This window comes from Rhododendron vialii, chromosome 7a, assembly GCF_030253575.1.
Source record: "Rhododendron vialii isolate Sample 1 chromosome 7a, ASM3025357v1".
Classification (NCBI taxonomy): domain Eukaryota; kingdom Viridiplantae; phylum Streptophyta; class Magnoliopsida; order Ericales; family Ericaceae; genus Rhododendron; species Rhododendron vialii.
In genome coordinates this window covers 16,438,403-16,460,866 of record NC_080563.1, presented here as the reverse complement: position 1 = coordinate 16,460,866, position 22,464 = coordinate 16,438,403, and the positions used below count along the sequence as shown (strand labels likewise).

Sequence of the window (22,464 nt, the reverse complement as noted above, 5' to 3'; positions counted from 1 at the left end):
CACTCTGGCTGCCAATAGGAATCCGGCGATACTCGATAAATCCTCCTCGATCTCATGCTACATGTTTTGTCGCTCCTGTGTCAACAATCCAATTAGGATCAGTATGAGCAACCAATACATGAGAGTAAACTAAGCAATCTGTGGGAGAAATAGGGTAAGATGGTACCTTCTTTGGCTCAGTGCAATCACGAGCGAAGTGTCCAATCTTCTGACAGTTGTAGCAAGTCACTTTAGATTTATCCTTCTTGCCTCCTCTCTTGCCTCTGCGGTGCTTAACATGTTCCTTTGCGCATTATCTCTAGCTGGTCCTTGCTTAGCCTTGCCATCTTGCCTTTTGCGCTTAGACCCAATTGTTTTGCGATGGCCAGGTTCAACCACAAGAACCTCATTGCCTCGCTTAGCATCTTGGCGCTCAGCTTCAAGCTCAAGATGACACTTCAAATCATTAAAGGTTTTAACCATTTCATTGTGTGTCATTGTGAGCTTGAAATGGTCCCATGTCTTATCAGGCAAAGACCTAGCATAGCGAGAATTTGCTGCTCATCAGTCAGAACGTTACCGGCAGTCCTAAGGTCGCGTATAATAGCTGACATAACCCTCAAATGTTCAGGCATGGAATGTTGGGGGTTCATTTTGTAACTGTTGAACTTCAATGTTAACGTACGCAACCTAGTTGCTTGTAGACACCCCAATCTGATTTCCCAAATTGTTTTACTTCATTTTCTGTTTCTTGTTTCTCCGATGATGAGTTAGATCAAAAACAGTCTTGAGAGTAAGATGGTTTGAACTTGGAGTGAGTGGAGCCCATCCTAAACCCCAAAAACCCTAACTCGAAACTCTGACCTCAGGGTTGACCTTCGCGCGATCCTTTGGGTCCCACGCGCGATGATGTACTTGCCAGGTGTTGGTCAAAGTCAATGACTTGACTATTGACCGTCGCGTGGGCAGTACAACCATCGCGAGATAGAGTCATATCATCGCGCGATGGTCGACACCTGTCACTTTCACTTTTTTCCAGCTGGATTTTGTGATGATCAGGGGGCCACTGTCCTGAGGAACCCTGTTTTCGTCGATCCAACAGTGTTCTGCAGGTGCATGGGTTGCACCACCCACACAATCACTCCCATCACCTTGTTGGCCTCTTTCTCCACCAAGGGAGGTTGACCAGCCTTGTTGGCTGGTTGCTAGACCAGCCCTTCCACCCACCAGGCACCTCCCATTTGCCTATAAGTACCCCCATTGGCCCTTCTTCCAAAAGGTTACAAAAAATTAAGTTACATCCTAGGCTACCAATTTTCAAGCAAGAAGAACACCACAAGTCCCAATACACTCCATAATCCCTCCATTCTAATCACCTCCATATCCTCATTGCCTAAGCAACATCACTTTGTTCAAACCATTTTCAAAGCTCTCAAGCAAAGGTAGAACATGCCTACTATTTAATGTTTTGATCCCTGAGGGAGGCTGGCAGGGTCAAGGCTGGTAATTAATACCAGTCCTGACCCTAAAGCTGGCAAGGTTACAAGAACCGTGTGTTAGCATTCCATCGCGTGACGGACCCAGACTCTCGCGCGACTGTTCCAGGTTGCACGGGATGGTCCTTGTGGTGATAGGATGCCAGTTATTTCTCTATTTCTTTAATATTATAAGATAGTTAAAGCATGATTAGGATTAATTCACTGATTTGCATGCTAAAACTCATAGCTTAACATAGATAGCTTGTTTGTTTTCTTTGGAATGCCCCTGGATAGCTTCTGAGTATGTTTCAGAGCCCAGGCATGCAAAGCAATTCCTGGAAGTCCAGTCAGGACCAACGCACGAGTGTTTCACTCAATCGCGCGATGGTTATGCCATTTCCAGAAGCTACCCTTGCATGGGCAACTTAGCCCTTGACCTCTGTTTTAATACCCCCACTGTTTAGGGGTTCTGTTTTAATCCTGTTAATTCTGCTTGTAATAATTATTGGTTGTTTACACATATAAACTGCTTGGTTTGTCCCCCTCCCCATGGGTGAGCACTGGTCATTCCAGAGCCCAGAATGGGATGAAGCTCAACCTGTTGGTGAAATGTCAACACGCGCGCGATTGTATGGGTCTGCCGCGCGATGGTTGACTTGCATGCACGGTGATCCATGCATGCAAGTTGGCCACTGTTTGTGTCAAATTTGTACTAAAGCACTGTTTTGATATCTGATCACAGTTTCGGATTTCATCTCATTTATTTCTCAATACTTCATCCATTCATGCTATCGCACATCACATCCTGCAAATGTGTTACAGTTCTAAATCCCCGATTAACTGTTCCCCCGCCCTAATTGGCTAAAGAATTGATTAATCAAACAGAATCGCAAATGTTTTCGCAAATGTTTTTGCAAATGCCTAAGTAGAGACCAATCTCCGGATTGGGCGAGAGGGGTGCCTTAAAACCCTTCCCCTCTCGTAACCTGGCTCCCGAACCCAGATATGGTTATGACGGACTGGTTCCTTAACTTTTTCAAATCAAATAGCGCAACAAGTGCTTCGAAATACGGTTCCTTGGGTGTCGGACCTTCAAACCCAAGTGGTGACTCTGTATTTTGCGAGTGCTTGTCATCCAGCTTGGCGCTCTCTCGACCCGAGCCCTTGCATTTTGGAATCCGAAAATTCCAAGGGCATGCTGCCCACATTGCTATTGTGCCACCAAAAGCAATTTTCAACTGGTTCCACATTTCTTGGGCAGTAGCGCAGTTTTCAAACTCGCTAATGGGATCATTGTGCATGCTGGCTAACATAGTAAAGCGTGCACAACGGTCTTTCTTGACCCAATTCTAATAAGTTTCCATGTTTCAACAGTCTTGGGTAGTGGTCCCCTCTTCGGGGACAGTCATGGTATTGGTCAAGGTTTCAAGTACTTCTTGCTCATTAAGGAGGTACTGAATTTTCTTGTGCCACATGTCATAGTTTTTCCCATCCAATTTCTCTCATTAAACAAGATCAGCAACAATAGTCTTTGAGGCCATTTCACTACATTTATTTGCGCATTGGAAATATTTAGCACATTACAATAATTTTATCCTAAAATCCTATTAAGCAAATAATGATTTTAACCATGGATAGAGATCGAAAATCTGCAATGCTCGTAGTCATCACTCCAACACATGGTGTAAATCATTATTTCTTAATCGATTTTTAGACAAAATTTCCAATGAATCAATATAATAGTAAGAGGATGGGACTAGTTATTTTAAGTCCCTAATTAATATTTTATGCAAGAATGGGAGGCAAAAATATTATACAAAACATAAGTGCAAAAATTCACCCCCTAACAAATAAAAAAATGAGGGTGTTGCACTTATTCCATATAATAAGTTTGTCTCCGGTCTCTATCATCAATGAGAGCCCATCTCCAAATGCATACAAATATTAATCCCTTCAATTGACCATCCATGCCAACATGCAACCACACATAAAGGGTTAAAGGTATGGATGGTTCCACCACACTCTCCCTCTAAGAAGATGGGTGAAGTCCGATTACTAAAGGGTACTATTGTTTGCGCCGTAACGCAGCAATAAACGATTAATACATGATAAACTTAATTACATCAAGTTTTTCTAATAATGCAATAGGATATACATCGCATATATTAGTCCGAAAAAGAACGAGAAAAGAAAATCAGTCTCATTGTCTTTGCCATCTGATCGGTTTCACCAAATCACAAAGATTTGGAATCGCTTCGTCAAAAAATATTAGTCACACTAGCCAATTTTTTTTTTCCGTAGCTTTATCGAAACAAAGACCAACAGTGGTATTACCCTTCAAAGCCCAACAAGTTTTGTTGCTTTAAAAGAAAACTGATTGCAAAATTCCTTTCTTTTACTATTTAATCTGCAAAAGGTACTTGCAAACGGAACTTAAACAAATAAAAACGGGGCCCAAAGTTAACCCTTCAAATCACTTTGTTCTAAGAAAAGCAGATATACCACATGTGAAAAAAGGATAATTGTAACTCTTTAATATGGATCAAAAACACTTGACAGTAGACTCTTGATGCCAAAAACGGTGCATGAATAAGCACCCACCAGTGCTCTGCCGCTCATCAATCGGCGCACACGTAACCGATTTAATCATAATTATCAGAGGCTTAATAAATGATCACAGAACATCAAGCCAAGACCCCATCTGATTCTACTTTCTCACTATTGCATCCATTTTTTTCCTTGTTTTAATAGAATATCATATATCCGTATTTGCATCCGAAAACATAAAACGGAAAAAAAAAAAACGACGTTCATGCGAGAGCGAGCCGTAAGGGCTTTGATACCAATGTTAAAATTTTATCGGATCGAAAGCTCGTAAATCACATAAGACTTACACGTACGATTGAAGCGCAGCAGAATTGAATTGCTTCAAGCTTTTCACGATTTGAGGCCCGCTCTACAAGCACCGATTACGTACACATACACGAACACGGTCTTCTTTTCACGTCGGGTAGAGGAGACTACTAAAGTCTGCTCTCGATATCCACACCGCAGATCCTAGGGTTCTTAGATGGAAACTCTAGAGAGAGAAGATATTTCACTGGAGAATATTTTCTAGAGGAGAAGGAAAGATGAAACTCTAACTCTTTGTTATTGTGTGTGACTCCAAATATTTGCAGGACTATATTTATAGATTAAAGTCCAAGAGTTCAAAGTCTCCTAATCGATGTAGGTGATCTATTATCTTTGAACTCTCCTAACAGATAGAGATTAGGAGTCTGTCTCATCCTTCTAACCAACTTAATCACATAACCTATGTTGGCGACCCATGTGGGTTGGGTCCGGTCCAAACCGACCCATTTTTCTAACAGTTACTCAACAGATAATGGACGCTAGAACCTAAAAATACTTATCCGAAATACACGCAACACACTTTTAAATGCACAAATAGTCACAGTAGTAGACGTCAAGCAGGACCTGAGCAAAACAACCCAGTTTGTAGCCACCTTAAGAAGGGAGAACTTATTTCCTGTCTGTGTCCAAAAATATGTCTATTTTCACTCTTGAACCTGTTGTGTGGAGAGCGTCTAGAAAACTCGCACACAACAATATGAACAGATATAGGTACGGCGACTATCAATGACAACATCTTAATATACTAATACTACACACCACCATTTTCAAGGCCTAATCATCTTAATATACTATTTTTTTTTTTTGAACGGCGAAAAAGGGATACTAATACTAATACTACACACCACCTTTCTCTCGTTTGGCACTGCAGCAGAACAGGAAAGTTCAATTTGAGGGACTGATACAAGGCAAACCTCCAGCTTAGCAGTCTTTGTGGTAGTCTTTTGCCTGGTCCGATTTGCTACTCTTCCTCTTCTAATAAAATTTGGAGATCAAGGATCTTCATTACCTGATCAGGAAGAGACATATTGGCATAGGTATGGAGGCTAATACGTTCTGCAAACAATGTACTAGGAGGTCTTTTTCCAATGAACATTTCAATTATGTAACAATACTCCATAGCTATACATATCTGCTTTTGCGGACACCTCCTAACCCAAACTATATTCTGCAGCATAAAGCAGAAAAAAGAAGTTGTTATGCACGATCTTTTAAGTAGGTAATTATAATTTTTCCCCTCCTCTAGTGAAGAATTAATTCAATTAATTGCTTTTAGCGTTGTGGAGTTTACAGAAAATCACTTTTGATCATATTGAAACTAGTTAATGAAACAACATAGTATATATAGGATTTGATTTTTGTTTCCATAATCTAGCGCTCCACTCTTATATAAATACAAGACCCTATGTATACAAAGTTATTCAATCAAAAAACAAATCTCTTTTCTCCTCAATATTGTAATTTCCGCAAGAGAATGGAATCCCAGACAAGGAACGGATCTCTTGACATCAAGTGCTTGATCCGGAGAAAAAGCTTGACGTCTATCTCATTTGACGAGAGGAAAGTAGTAGCGCCACTTTTTTTTCGTGGCCACAAGTGGCACCACTTGTGGCCACTGTAATGATCAAACGAAGGGAGTTCATAAAAATAGAAATGAAACAGGTCTGATATTGCACTCAGCACTCTTGGCCACTGAAAGTTAAATACATTACTATATAGTTGGTTTGGTGTTAAAATTCGGAAGGAAAATTGGAGCTGATGAGCTTATAACTTAAATGAGAGCCATTACATATAGACTGTCTGTTTATACCCGTTTTTGGCACCCAGTCCTGGGCAAGCATTGGAAGGCCATTTAATTATTATTCAATTAAATTGGGCCATAAAATGAAGAGTCGTTGGGCTAAGATTAATGGGCCAAGGCAATATCAAATGGGCCCGTTCAGTTTTAGTCCAAACCGGATGTAGAATCAAAAGATCATGGGCCGTGGGCTACGTTGTTTGAAGAATAAATAAGGCCCAGCTAGCCTTTAACAAGGTCTGTTACATTCTTGAAGGCCCATGACCCGTGAGGAACAAAAGGACGAAGAAATGGGAATGGCTGCCACATGGCTATTTGACTTAGTCAAATTGGCCCATTATTCGTTAATGCCCACAGAAAAAGGGAATGAGGTGGCTCACTACTTGGCCATTACCCACGGAAATAGGGGGTGGAAGAGAATTACATGGCCCATTATTCTCTCAACTACCCATGATCAAGAATTAACATGTGGGTAATTAGTTTTTCACTTTCAGCAACCATCCCACAACCGTTGCATCATAGAGAGAGAATCGGGAGACATGGGACACGTGTCGTCACGAGGAGAAGCCAACAAATCCGTTTGCATGCAAAATCGAAGACCTTTGGCCTATAAATACTAGAAGTCAAGAAGAAAAAAGGTCCACACACCAATCAAGCTCAACGCTTAAAAAACCAAAAGCCTTCCCAGCGAAGCAATTATCTCACTTTTCTAATCATCACTCAATTACTTCTCCAAGTAATTCGAGTTTTCTATCTCTCTTGTACCCCAACTTTATTATTACGACATAATAAAGTTATTCATATCTCTCTTGTATCCCCGACCTTATTATTACGATATAATAAAGTCATTCTACGTTGCTACTTCTTTTCCTACACGGTTAGGAAATTATTAAGTCCTCGCTCGTAGAGGCAAAACCACGAACCAACACTGCAATCTAGCTCTTAGGTTTGCAGCACTATCGCCCTCACGGTTAAGAAGTCAGAAAAGGGACGCTCAGCCCTTTACGTTAGATGCGACAAGTCTTGGCACGCCCGCTCAGTCCTTGAGCCATTTCGGAGCCGAACACTGCCCCAAAAGGATATGCATTTATGTTGCCTAGAATGTAAAAGTATGTGACTCGAGAGTAGGGATGATCAATTCAGGCCGGCCGGATCAACCACTAGCCCAGAATTTGTAAGGGAAAAAAGCAGGTACTTGTTGGAGTTTGTAATATTGGCTAAGATCATTTGCAATTTGTGCGTTTCAGTCATCCAAAATTCAAAAGGGGAAAGAAAAAAAAAAGCAACTACTTATGATAGAATGTAGCATTGGCTAAGAATAGTTGCAATTTTTAAGTTTGTCATCCCACGACTATCGTGTAATACTTAAAAATACCGCCTCCCTAAGGAACTTGAAAAATAATTGGAAAACTTTTTTATGTAGGTGGAAAATTACTATTGCAAGTTTTCTTGATATAGCCATGAGAGGAGGGGGGGGGGGGAAACAAAGAGATCCCAGATTTCATTTTGGTGACTTGACTTGCCCTGGTGGTCCCTGCTGCAGGCCATGATTTATGTCTTTCATGTCGAGCAAAATTATTGGGGTGGCTCTACCTCTTAAAAAGACTAAAACGACTTGCCTCTGCAAAGGCACCTAAGGTATGCCTTCGAGAAGAGGAGGGGATGGGGCTGAATATAGAGTCGAACCGCGGCGAAAGCCTGGGGATCGGAGGGGGAAGGGCTGTGCCTAACCAACATGCCAGCCCTTGCTCTCGTCAATCGAGGCCAATGGATTCGTGTGGTCAACCCATTGTTTTTTTTATTATCGCTTAAAATAAGCTTGTTTGGTATGCTTAAGTGCGTATTTTTAAGCAAAATGCGCTCACCAACTGGTTACCTTGCTTTGAGTACTGTTTTAACAATGTAACTAAAGCATCAGAACTCAAACTCAAATTCTTTATTTCGAGCATTAATCTTGTAATCCCCAAATTAAAATGTAATTTTAGGCTTTGTAGTTTCTTACAAGGAGGACTTTGAAATGTTATACGACCTTTGTGCTTTTGACTTTTCAAAATAGCCATGTGTTTTGAGAAGACAGAAGGAGGAAACACGCATGATCTCTTTATTTCTACTAATAGATGTGCACGTGCTTTGCACGTGGAGTTCTTCCAATTAAAAGAAATTCTACTTTGAAACGAAACGAACCATTTGCTCTTCCTTTGCGTTATCTAGACATCCACTTAGATGTAGTGATGTAATTGTGCAGACATTTTTTTTTTTTTAAATTGAAACAAAACAAACCATTTGTTTCATCGACCCATTTATTTGGGATTTTTGGCTCGGTTTGGTATTAACATATTGTATTTTTTTCCACAAAATAGGATTCAAATCTTCATATGAGTTTTTGGATGGATGTACCATATTGATCTTGACCATCTTTTAAAATTTTGAGGATAAAGTGCAAGATTGAGAACATATTTTAAAACATGCTGCAAATAAAATACTCTTTAACTTTTATTTCTTGAACATCTGTGGCTAGCTAACTTGTCTAAAACCTCGATTGGAAGGAAGAGTAATCAGCGTCACCAGCCAAGTCTCCTGCTTGATTCCCATGCATTTTAGCTAAACATTCAACTACTCGATTTTCTTGTTGAAGAGTATGGGGAATTTTCTGGAGTTCCTTCATTTATGAGAGTCGCCGCTATCTGAGGATTTGATTCTAGATCAACACCATGCATTTCATGTCCAAATCCCCAAAAGTTCTGCTTCTAGGCTGGTACAATCTTCGAGAAGCCCATAAAATTCCAACACCCATAGACCTCATTCCTCTCGGTTTAACCCTTTGAAACCTGCTTGGCTTGAGCTTCCTTGAGCACTGTCATCAGTGTTCATTTTCATCTTACCACAACCTAGAAAGGTCCAACTAATCAGTTTCATGCTGGGGAAATCTTAACAGCAGATTTAAAGGCTTCAGAAATTTGAGATGTATTTTTCTGGATATTCCCAGTGGTCATGGAAATTAGGAGGTCAATGTTATAAAAAAAACTTTTATACTTCTGCCAATCCAAAAGAACCATAAAAACCCAATAAACCTAACATTCCATGGACATCCAATGTTGTCCATAACTTTTATTTTACTATTCTTAGTAATCCAATCTAAACAATGAAAGTCATACTCATCCAACACCTGAAGATTAGGAAAATGCGCCCATATCTCAAGACTATGTGAACAACTAACAAGCAAATGATCAAGATTCTCAACCTCCATATTGCGTGAAGGCAAAGCCATAATTTATGAGGGAGATGAAGCTTCCAAAGCCAGCTACATGTCGAAGGATCCTGGTCAATTTAGAGGGTGATTAGATTATAGGCTGACTTGATGCTGAATTGTCCATTCCCATTATCAACCTGGCAAGGAGTATCATTTTGTTGAGAAAATTGAGGTAAAAGAACAATAGTAACAAGGTCCAAATCCGCCGGGTGAAGATACCATTCAAAGCCACATCCCAGGCCTTCTCAGTAGTAATGTACCTACCAAGCTTATCAATATTCCCATGAAGATCTGTACAAGCCTCCTTTAAAGTTTTCTCACCACATCAGCAACCTTGCCACATGTGGATATCTTCCATAAATCCAACAACCCATTCAATACCCTTAATGATGATAGCACTTCTGAGGATAATGTTGTTCCACACATGAGATGCTTTCTTTTTTTTCCTTTTTTTTTTCTTTTTGATAGTACACATGAGATGCTTTCTTATTCAGAGGCCAAATCGAAAAGATTGGTTACTCAAATATTTCTTCCTAATAAGTTGGCTCCACGTGGGTTTTTTTCTCATTATCAATCCTCCAATTGAGTTTACACAAAAAAGCAAAGTTAGCTTTATTAAATCTAAGTCCACTAACAGTTGTAGGTTTGCAAACAGTCTCTCATTTAACCAGGTGGACTTTCTTCTAATCATTGGTGTCTCACCAACAAAAAATTCCTAATAAGCTTATCAATTTTATCCCAAACATGAATACAAAGAGCTGTGGTTGATTCTGAGCTAGCCTTCAAGCCAGATAATTTTTCCTGCCTCTTTACTAAAATAAATTGATAGTGCTTATTAGAAACTCTTTCATGCAACAGAGGGACACCAAGATAAGCTTCTAGGTCAAAGGTGAGAGGGATGCTACATTTTCTGCTTAAAGCCTTAGCTACTCTCCTATTAACATTGGGAGAAATAAACATTTTAGATTTAATGGTAATTAATGAGTTGACCAGAAGTTTCCAAAAAGGTTACATGGTTTCAAGTACAGAATCATAGCTTTTATCATCAGCTGTAGCAAAAAATAACACATTATCAGCAAAACACGTACAATTGACTTACATTCAAGTATCACTATCAATATAGTAAAGAACAATTAATTGCTATAGTCTTGGTGAATGCAAATCAACATATGCATGACTCTCTAGACAAATAGTGATTCCCATATTGAAGTTTCACAATTGTGTTTTATACCTCCCTTACCCTATTTCCTGTCACCAGTTTGAAGAGAGAAAACATTAGTCAAACCTAAACAAGACCTTATCGTACATAGTAACTAATACACTATTAAAACAATCTCAAAGAGCATGATGGTTATTTCGTTTCCACCCATCATAGATTCATAGCTCTCCAAAATGCCTTACAAAACTGAGGGTGTCAATCCAAATATAACCAGATGGTTGTAGATACTATCATACTAATATGAAACTCATGTTTGTCGGTAAGTGGTAACCACAAAGTCCAGACTTTTTCTAGCTTCAAGTATCGAGAGAAAAAGAAAGAAAAATTCAAACACAGCCTAATGTAGAAAACTTCCATAATAGTTTTTAGATGATAATGATCCACCCACCCAACGAAAACCACAAGGCTTAACAACACACCACATACTTGAACTAAAAATCATGCAGTAATCGACAAATACGTACAAATACGATATTAAGGTTATACTTGATCGAAACAATTTTGGTCAAAGAAGAAGAGGTCTGAAGTTTTATGGTCTCTATTGAATGGGAAGGAAAATTATGAAAAAAATACATGAAGTTTCAACACAAAATATACAAGTAAAATGGAAATCTGTATCCAACCCCGAAAGAATCAATATGTCAAACACCTTACTTGCAACAATATGTCCACGAATCAAAGAGGTGGTGCATTTGCATAAGAGTTTTGTGTGCCAATATTTCAAAAAAAAATGATATATTCATATGATGGAGTAGCTATTTTTTCCCTCTTTAGAACATTTCGGCAAACATGGTTCAAGCACCTATCAAGTATCATGTGTTGATCACAACAGTCCAATTTAAATCTCTTTGTAACCGACCAGAGTATTTATACTAAATGAATACATATTTTTCAAATGCTATTTACGTTACTTATGTTTGTTGGAAACACAGGACATAAATTTTATGAATTTTAGTTCTAACCTGATTCGTTACCATACCTCAATCATTAACAACTTTAAATTACCTCGACAATGTTCGTTGGCAGTCTGGTTGTGGAACTTCTATGGGTACTGTGGACTCCTCCTCCTCGGCGGCTATGCGTGTTGACGGAGTGGGAAATTTGGAATGAGAGGTCGACGGCAATTTGTTAGGCAAGTTCTGGACGCCGACGCTTGAAACTTCTGGCAAACATATATTGCATCATTTTTCACCGCTCCTCTACAGAAAGATAGGACAGTGCACATAAGAATTATTTCCATCATTGTACACTTTAGATTATAAACATAGCAATAACCAACTATATTGTTAGATTACCAATAACTGGAGTTTTGGTCGTGAAAATTAGTTAATACAAAACCTCTTAAACCAACTGTTTCGCTCCAAATTCAACAAATTCACAAAAGGCAGTCCATACAACGTAGTCATCCATTCAAGGTAGGAAAGAATAACCCAAGTCCCTTTCTTTTCCATTCTTTGTAAGAATTGTTAGTTCCACAGGAGCATAGGCATATCTAATTTTTACTTATTCCATAATCAGGAGGAATCATTTGTGCAACATGAATAATTTACTTATCCCTTCCTTTTCCATTCATTTTAAGTATCATTTTAAGTAAAGGAACCATGTCTCTATCTCTTTTAGAATCATTTGTGCAATATCGAGTTGAATTAATTTCAAATTGCCATTGGAACATTGTATCGAACAGTTAGTAGGCAAATAAGAACTTCGTTTAGAACTTTGCATGAGGGGTCTGTAGTTTTCAAAGGTAAGCAGTAGGAAAATCCAAAAATTAAAGTAATGGTGACATTTTAAGAAAACCCACCGTTCACCCTTGCCGTCTCCGTTCACTCTACAGAATTTCCGTCCAGTCTACAGAATTGGACTAACAGAAGTATGGTCAATTGATAGTCGAAGTATATGTCGGTAGGTAGGAGGGGACAGCGTGCGTGAGGGAGGGAGGATGGCAGCGGAAATAGAAATCGGCATATCGGTGCCGCTTTATTTTTTTGACTAATGGTGTCGAGGGCGGCGGCGGAGGCCTGAGGGTGGGATCGCGGAAGAGGAAGGCTTGTGGCAGTACAACTTGACGTTTCTCTGAAACTTATGCCAAGCGGTGGGAATTTCCAAGGCAAAACCAAAATATGAAAGGCTACAACTTTTACCAACAGGCCCTAGGGTGGCAACGATTCACAATGTCAGAAGAACTGAAAACGGAAAAACGTGTAGCTTCGGTTATCAAAGGTTGGTTTGTTATTTTGGGTGGTTTGAAAGGGTAATTTTGGAAGGTGAAAAGTAGGAAACACCTTTGTACATTTAAAAGAAGTAGTATAGATAATCAAGCAATAAGCAACTAGATACCAATGGGCAACGAATCGAACGGACCCTACGTGTAATTGATATTAAGCAAATCCAACACCAATTACTACGATCATTTTCGACCAAGAAAAAAGCAAACTGCATGTCTACTGAGATATTGCTCGTAATTTTCAAATTACTCATTTGTCAAAGTCGTCAATGAATGTTGGGTAGCAGATCGTGAAGTGATATTCGTACGGTGAAGGATATTGGTAGAGCATTTGGAATTTCCCTACTTTGGGCAAGGCCAGGCAATTTTAATGCTGGGTAGAAGATCATAAGTGATATTTGTAAGGTGAAGCAGTTTTTATTTTGAAGTGCACAGACATTGTTCTGCAAAAAAAAAAAAAACTGAGCTGGCAAATGGTTGCTCTTTTTGTCCCTTGGACAGTGTATCTTTCCCTGCTTTGAACATTGTTGGGATGCTATAAGAGGGATCAAGAAAAATTGTCTCGAAAGGGTGATTTGCAACAAATACACTAGTCACTAGCAGCTCCAAATTGGTCGCCAAAACGTTTTGCGACCAAAAATTTCAATCGTAAACTTAGTCCCAGTATGCCCGTCCTCTTAGGTATTGGGCGACCAACAGGGGAGGAAGGACTATGATCTCTTTAATTTCTCACTTAAAAATTTGATGGTTTGTAGCCGAATTTTACTACTTTGATCTCACAAGAAACTTCAGAATTGCTCAAACTGCTCAAACTTGCTGCAGATAGATAGATATAACAAGAATTCTCTTCTTCTAGGAAGTTAATAGAATCAGGCTATAATGCATCAATTTCAAAATATATTACGTATTTGAGACCAATTGTAATTTAAGCCAAATCACATTTATCAGTGTATATCTATCTACCTTATGATCAATCTCTTAATCTAGTTATTTCTTGGAATAGCCAAGGGAATGGAAAAATTAAATAACTTGCATATGGATTTTATTTTTGACCCTACCAACCAAAAATTCTTGCTCCACCCCTCGCGACCAATGAAAATTTTGGTCGATCACCAAAGGTCAAATCTTTTTTGATATATTTGGAACATCACTACACTCGTACATACACGAACAGTTGCAACTGGGTTTCGTATGGCTTTGTTGTACCGCCGTTTCCTCGTCCAGTAGACTGCTCTCTACTAATTTCAACATGAAATTTCAGGCTGCGATCTGTTTTTGCGGACCAAGGAAATTTAACGGAGTTTCAATGAGCTTCACCAAGGAAATTGGACCGCGCAAAGCTTTTTTTTTTTTTTCTTTTTTGTGGTAGATTGACCCAGCCAAGCTTGAACGTACAAGTTGTTTTGATTCTTTTGTAGATTTCAAGCATTCGGATATGTTGACATACAAGTAGTTGCTTTCATTTGTACATTTCAAGCATTCGGATATGTTGAAACTTGAAACACAACTTGTTTGTCTGCAGTTTTGGGTCCGTTACTGGTCTGCTCTACTAAAGGGATTTTAGTAGGGCCTTACTCATATCTTCGCTCAAGCCACATTGGCGACATAATAGATCTAATTCTTGGTATAGATGCGATCCTAGTTATTGTTGGGTTTTGCCCATGTGGTGTTAATGCTGTTTGGAAAAAGAAGAGGGCCATAGTGATTTGTTTGGAGTTGGCTGAGTTAATTAAATATTTAACGGAATTATGTGGGCAAGTTGGTTGTGCTTTGTTCCAAAGAGGAGCATTTGCGGAAGCCTCTCGGCAAATGAATAGGTCGTGCCTATTTGATGGGATTTCTTGTGCCGTGTGTGGGCAAGAGTAAAAAGAACACCGCGGTCCCGCTAACAAGCGCCCCGGGGCATAAATTTAGGGCATTAATTTAGTAGCAATAAATGGTGCGCTTCCACTCCGTATTAATTATTTTCTCATTAGCCGGTAATTGGTTTTCAGGGTGAAGTGGTGACATTTAATACATCATTGGAAATGTTCCAATAATTTCCAACATTACCCTTGTAGTTATGTTATGCCCTTCCTCTTTCTTTTTATTTTTTACTGTAATAAGAAAAAGGCGGTGTTTTATGTTACTCCTACTTTGTAGTTGAAAATGTAATCACAGTTTTATGTTGTCAAGTCACTCGACAATTAAACTTAATTTAAATTTTGAATTCAAAAAAAAATTAAGGGTGGTTTTGGCTTAATAAATCAAAATGACTTTTTTTATCTTTATTCAAAAAATTTCTTATTTGTTAATTTGCATCAAACTTTTGTAACTTATTGATTCGTCTCGTCGAAAGGAATTGAAAAAGTAAAAAAATTATTATTGAAACTCATAATTTTTTGAATAAAGACAAAAATAAGACAAAAAATTTCTGACTTATTTTTGTCTTTATTCAAAAAATTATGAGTTTCAATCATTTTTTTTTACTTTTCTGATTCCTCTCGACGAGATGAATCAATAAGTCACAAAATTTTAACGCAAAACAAACAAATGCAAAAAAAAAAAATTAAGAAAGACAAAAAAAGTTATTGTACTTACTTATTAATCAAAAAATTACCAAGTTTGGTTAATACGAATTTTTTTTATTTTTTTGATTCCTCTTGTCAAGACTAACCAATAGTACTCCAAAAAAAAAATGGCACAAAATTTTAAAAAAAGCAAAAAAATTAAATGAAGACCGAAATATTTGGTTTAGTTATTAAGCCAAAACAAGGCCAACATTCCAAAAATTGAAGGCACGGGGGTTATGTCCAGTCGTTACCTCCAGGATCTCAAAATTAGTCGAGGTGCAAGGCAAGCTGACCCCAATATCTAGTTATTAAAAAAAAAAAACAACCATTTAAGTCCAGTTCACCCCGTTTTATATAAGCTGTTAAATAGGGGTAGAAGAGGTATGATTTTAAACTGTTCAAATAATGAATACTTATAGTTGAATGTAATTGATGGTAATTTATTGACAACATTGAGACTTATAAAACTCTCCTCATTAATTATAACCAAAACACTGCCCCAGGGCACCGGTTAGCATTTGCCAAAGAACAGAGAGCACAAGAAAAGTGAGTATTTTCGTTGTGCAAGTGTGAGACCCAAGAGAGTTAAGAAAGGAGTTGTAATAGTGTGGAAAAGGAGTGTGGAAAAAATACCAAGTGAGGATGTATTTGTATCTCACCATTGTACTCTTCATTGTTATAGTGGATCACTCTCTCTCTCCCCTGGAGTAGGCATTGAGGCCAAATCATGTATATTCTTGTCTCTTTTGTGTGTGATTGTTTTTGTTACGCTTCCGTTGCGCGGGTGATCGGGTATTTTCCCAACAAAGTGGTATCAGAGCTACGGTATGGCGGGAAAAAGCACCGGGTTCGCCGTTGAGTTTTTCAATAGGCACAATGATTTTACTCTTTGGCAACAAAGGGTGAGGAATATTTTGGTGAGAGAAGGTTCGGTGAAAGCACTCAAGCCGAAATCTGAAAAGCCAAAAGAAATGAAGGAAGATAAATGGGAGGAGATGAGAGAGCCTGCAAATAGCACCATCCAATTGTATCTCGGGAATAGCACTCTCCGAGAAGTCATCAATGAAACGGATCCGGCGGAACTTTGGGCGAAGTTGGAGAGTAGGTACAAGTCCAAGTCTTTGACGAATAGGTTGTCGTTAAAGAAGCAATTGTATGCGTTAAGTACGCCCGAGGGAGGAAATATTAATGAGCACTTGGATGAGTTCAATCGGCTCATAACGGAGTTGGAAGCCATTGGCGCAAAGATTGAGGAAGAAGATAAGGCGATCATTTTGTTGGTTTCCTTGCCGATATCGTATGAGCATCTCCAAACTACATTGTTGTTTGGGAAAGACACTCTCAGACTTGATGAGGTTATTGCTACACTCCTATCTCACGAGTCAATGCAGAGGAAGGAGAACGAGAGGATATCGGAGGATCGAGCCATGGTTGTATCTTCCGATAGTCAAGCTAGAGGGCGGATGACCGAAAGGCAAAATGGGTCCAAGCCAAGGGGGCGTTCACACTCGCGAGGTGGTGAGTCGCAGGGCGTTGACAAAAGGAAATGCTATTTTTGTAAAGAAGAAGGTCATATATTGAAGTTTTGCCCAAAGCTCAAAGAGAAGATAGATGAAGAGAAGGAAAAATCCAAAGCGGCAATTGTTGAGAGCTTCGTCGAAAATGAAGGTGATTTGCTCACGGTGACTTCGGAAGGTATGGAGAATTTTGATTGGGTTCTGGATTCTGGTTGTTCTTTCCATATGTGTTCAAATAGAAAATATTTTTGTTCTTATGAGCCTAGTGACAGAAGTACCGTAAGGATGGCAAACAACACAGTGAATAAGGATGTTGGCATAGCAACGGTATGTTTTCGTATGGCCGATGGAAGAGTTGTGAGGTTGACCAGAGTTCGACATGTGCCAGGACTAAGGAAAATTTTAATTTCTTTGGGAATGTTACATTCAAAGGGTTGTAGCTTTGCGACAAAGGACGATATTCTTGAGGTTTTCAAGAACGATAAAGTGATGTAGCAAGGAAAAATGGCGGGCAATTCATACAAGCTTCAAGGTCGAGTTGAAGTGTGGCGTGCAAATGGTGGATACCGAGCAAGGAAAAATTATGGGCATCGGTTTACACAAGTATGGCGTGTGAAGGCGCAAACAAGCGAGTTCTTATGTGTGGAGAGCAACATCGAGAATAAAGTGCCTCAATTGTTGATTTTGGAACAAGGTGAAGAAAATCGTGGGCAAGGAAGAGGGTTTCTTTCGCACCAAATTTGGTCTCCGATATTTTCGACTAGGCACTCGGTAAGGGGGTGCAAGGCACCCGAGTGAGGGGGTGCGATTTCACATGAGCAAAAGGGGGTGTTTGTTGGGTTTGCCCATGTGGTGTTAATGCTGTTTGAAAAAAGAAAAGGGCCGTGGTGGTTTGTTTGGAGTTGGCTGAGTTAATTAAATGTTTAAGGGAATTAAGTGGGCAAGTTAGTTGTGCTTTGTTCCAAAGAGGAGCATTTGTGGAAGCCTCTCGACAGATGAAGAGGTCATGCCTATTTAATGGGATTTCTTGTGCCGTGTGCGGGAAGAGTAAAAAGAACAGAGAGCACAAGAAAAGTGAGTATTTTCTTTGTGCAAGTGTGAGACCCGAGAGAGTTAAGAAAGGAGTGTAATAGTGAGGAAAAGGAGTGTGAAAAAAATACCAAGTGAGGGTGTATTTGTATCTCACCATTGTACTCTTCATTGTCATAGTAGATTACTCTCTCTCTCTCTCTCTCTCTCTCTCTCTCGTGGAGTAGGCATTGAGGCCGAACCACGTATATTCTTGTCTCTTTTGTGTGTGATTGTTTTTGTTACGCTTCCATTGCGAGGGTGATCAGGTATTTTCCCAACAGTTATCAATCATTATGATCTTAGCTATCAATCATTTGAAAGACAAAAACATTTATTGATACAAAGATTCTTGTTACAGAGTAATGCAAGGAGGGGGCTGATGAAGAGTAGGAGAGTTTATTTCTGGAACATCAAAACAAGCTACGTACAAGCATAACTTCAGTTAAGAATCATTCATCCTACCTTGTTGCTTCCCTTGTTCCCTCGGCCCGATAAATAGATTCCTAATCCTGTGCAGTTCCCCAAGGACATCTCTAGCATTCATTCTCTCACTGGGCAGTGCAGCACAACATGAAACACCGATTTGAAGGACTGAGGCAAGGCAAACTTCGAGTTCATTAGCATTTGGTGTGATAGTTTGCCTAGTCCTACTTGGATGCTTTTCTTCTTCCAATAAGATCCAGGGATCGATGATCTCTAATACCTTGTCAGGAAGAAACATTTTTGTGTAACTAGAGAAGCTAAGAGTTTCAGTGAACATGCAATCTGTGGGCCTTTTTCCGATGAACATTTCTAGTATTAACACTCCATAGCTATACATATCACCTCGTGTTGATATCTCTTCACCCAAACCATATTCTGCAGCAAAACCATACAAAAGAAACAAGAGAAGTTATGAATGATATTGATACTATTAACCAAAATTCTGCTGTTACCTTATTTTGTGGAAAGAATTTCTCAACCATTTCAAGATAAACAAATACAACGACGGCCCATAAAAATGTTTGTTAGAGTTTTCTTTGTTAGCTGAACCTGCATGATGAGGTTTGATTTATAAGTAAAGTCATGTATTAAAATTCCGCCACAATGTTGATGGATAACAATGAAAATAATTAGTTAAACAGATAGAGCAAAAAATTAGAGACAATTACCTGGAGCAACATATCCAATTGTTCCTCCAATGCCAATTGAACTTGATTGTTTGATCTACATGTGGTTTGTAAAAGAATCTTTGCAAGACCAAAGTCACTCACACGGGCACAAAAATCAGCATCAAGAAGAACGTTGCTTGGCTTTAAGTCGCAGTGAATGGTAGCTACTTCACAATGATAGTGAAGATAATCCAATGCAGAGGCCACGTCAATGGCAATGTTTAAACGTTGGATGAGGCTCAACCTTAGAGTTCCTTGTTGCTCATGAAGACATTCTGGGTATAACCAGCTATCTAAGCTCCCGTTTTCCATGAACTCGAAAACTAAAGCCTTGAAATCATTGCGCTTAAAATCGATGCTTGAGCAAGATGTGACTATCTTGACGAGATTGCGATGGCGAATGTTCTTGAGTGCTTCACATTCTGCTTGGAAACTCTTATTCCCTCCACGTTCTTGAAGTTTCAATACCTTCACAGCAATTGTTTGTCCGGTAGAGTTGAGAATCCCTTTGAAAACAAGACCATACTTTCCCTCACCTATCAAGTTGTCGGAAGAGAACCCATTGGTTGCTTGGTGAAGTTCTGCATAAGAGAGTTTCGGGTACTTGCTTTGAAACGGTAAGGCCAATGGAATTTCTCGTCTTGACCTTCTGATTCGAAAAATTATTGTTGCGACACAGATTAGAATCACAACAATAATAGACATAGTGATTACAGGTATTATCACTTTATTCTTGAGCGGTCCTTTCCTTTTCCGCAATACTTTGGCTGGACATGCAGGAAGTTGCAGTTCTTCAACCCCTCCGCACAGCTTGCTATTTCCGACAACTGAAAAGGCACTAACATTCTTGAACAATCCGTCAATTGGAATCTCACCTTCGAACATATTGTATGAGAGGTTGAGACTTTGAAGTGAATTCAACTCTCCTAAAAACTTGGGAATTTGTCCGGACAAGTTATTGCGAGACAGATCTAGAAATTGAATACCTTTCAGTTGATTGAGGGATTCGGGAATAGTACCTTCAAAATGATTTCCCGCAAGAGAAAGGATTTCCAACACTTGGAATTTGCTAAGAGTTGTTGGGATTCCTCCTGATAATTTGTTTTCTTGTAAGTCCAGCAATCCGAGATTTATCAAGTTACCGATTTGCATTGGTATCGGTCCTGTTAATTGATTACCACCGAGGTAAAGACCAATAGATAGGGATGAAAGCCCGAAGACTTGTCCAGGTATCGTTCCGGTGAGCTTATTGTAACCAAGATCAAGTGCTAGAAGACGTTTACAATTTCCCAAGGAATCGGGAATTCTTTCCTCTAGCTTATTGTCAGAGATGGCAAGGATGCTTAGCTGGCTTAGGTTTCCAATGGAGGATGGGATTTTTCCAGAGAGCTTATTTGCTAACATGTAAATTTCCTCCAACTTGGAGAGTGTACCAATGGATTCAGGTATACTGCCACTAAGCATGTTCCCAAATACTGAAACAATCTGTAAGTTCAGAAGGTTCCCAATCCCAACAGGTATGCTTCCAGAAATATCGTTTTCTGTTACATACAACTGACTCGGAACTTTTGAGAGATTTGCGATGGAATTGGGCAACAAACCACTAAAGTTATTTGCACCTAAACCCAATGCTCGTAGATTGGAACAGTTGGAAAGCGTATTGATAATGTTGCTTAATTCATTCCCACTCTTAGTTTCAAGTGGATTCCTAGCTGCCCCAAATGATTCAAGATCATTAAGGTTTCCCAGACTTTTTGGTATTGGCCCGTTAATTGAATTCTGTGCAATTTCGAATCTCCAAAGTCTAGAAGCATTGCCTATCGATGAAGGGATAGGCCCATAGAAATGGTTAATAGCAATACTAAAATCTTCTAGATTTGGAAGAGCCAAACCGAAATCTGGGGCAAGGGTTCCATGCAATTGATTCGTGATTAGAGAAAACACTCTGAGCGACGATATGTTGTAAAGTTGGGTAGGAACCATACCAGTCAAGTTGTTGTAGGGCAGTTGAAGAACCCGTAATTTGTAAAGTCGTCCAAGTTCGTAAGGAATGCTTCCGGATAGCTTGTTGAACGACAAAGAAAGCACAGACAGCACAGAGAGATTTCCGAATGAGGCTGGTATCGATCCTCTGAAATTGTTTCGACCGAGTACCAGTCGCGCGAGACTAGACAGAGAGCTCACCACAACAGGCATTTCTCCTCCTAGGCTGTTATTAACTAGGTTTATTTCTTTGATGTTCGACCAACCGGTGATGTTGGTAGATAGTTTGCCTTCAAAGGAATTATTCGCAAGAATAAGTTGTTGTAGGCGAAACAGCCTTCCAATTTCTTTCGGGATGGTACCATGGAAGTCGTTGTCGCCAAGATCAATCGTCCTGAGGAAGGTAAGGTTCCCTACATGAGGGGATAGAGAACCCACCAACCCTCGGGATGATAAGTCTAGAATGGTCACGCGCTGATGCTTACGACCGCATTCAACTCCATCCCACTTGCAGAAGAGGATGGAATGATTCCAGGAGCGGAAAACCGGAAAAGCATCTCCTTGCACGAAATCCTTGATAGCAAGCAAAGCTTGACGGTCTGTCTCATTTGACATGGGGAGACCAGAGGTGCCGCTCATGGCCAAGGTGAAAATTGCTAAAATAAAACAGAGGACGGACATTGCAATTCCTGGCCTTAGAAACGTTTTTTTGGTGCTAAAGAAGAGAAGGATATGAAAGGGGAAAGGTGGTGATGAGCTTCGTACTCTTAACTGATAGCCATGATACATAGAGGCTGCTTCTAGGGGGATCAGCTCCTTTACACTCCTCATCCCTCCATACTCTTTTTTTTCTTTGTTAGTTTCGGATCCACATTTATGATCTAAACCGTTCATCTCGTAGGATCCATAATGAAGAAAATTACATTAATTCAGATGTCAATTGGTACGTGAACAAGTTGAATTTTATTTTGTGAAGTGGTGTGTTTTTAATATATTTTGTCGTGAATTTTACATAATGAGATGCAACTTGTTCAATATCCAGTCATACAGAAGTTTTCGCAGTCATATTCTTCGTTGCAGGTTCAACGATGATGATGATCTCGTTTGGAAAATTGATTAATAAGACAACTCGATCCAGGGTTCAAGTCAAGATATATTGTTAAGTGTCCTGTCTAAATTAAAGGGTAAATTGAGTAGGAGGACATACTATAAGGGTTTTTGCCATGATAAGGATATAAATATTTTCCTCTAAAGTTTAAAGGACATTATGTCCAAGATTTACAAATAACCCCTCCCAAAGTTAACCGGCGTTGACCAAAGTTGACCAGC

General features: G+C 39.4%; 1 protein-coding gene across 2 annotated transcripts in view; it reads right to left on the bottom strand.

The window, feature by feature from the left end:
• Positions 1–21,831, bottom strand: part of LOC131333789 (putative receptor-like protein kinase At3g47110) — a 46,414-nt gene extending 24,583 nt beyond the window's left edge. Inside the window, exons 1-2 of one of the 2 annotated variants that reach the window (XM_058368546.1) lie at positions 19,153–21,831; positions 18,302–18,859 (exon numbers count right to left, since the gene is read on the bottom strand). In XM_058368546.1, the coding sequence (XP_058224529.1) occupies positions 18,800–18,859; positions 19,153–21,816 (2,724 nt within the window). In that variant the 5' untranslated portion in view covers positions 21,817–21,831 and the 3' untranslated portion in view covers positions 18,302–18,799. Of the gene's footprint in view, positions 1–18,301; positions 18,860–19,152 lie in introns of those variants that run through there. The other variant, XM_058368545.1, reaches the window with a different exon arrangement.
• Between the last annotated feature and the right edge of the window lie 633 nt (positions 21,832–22,464).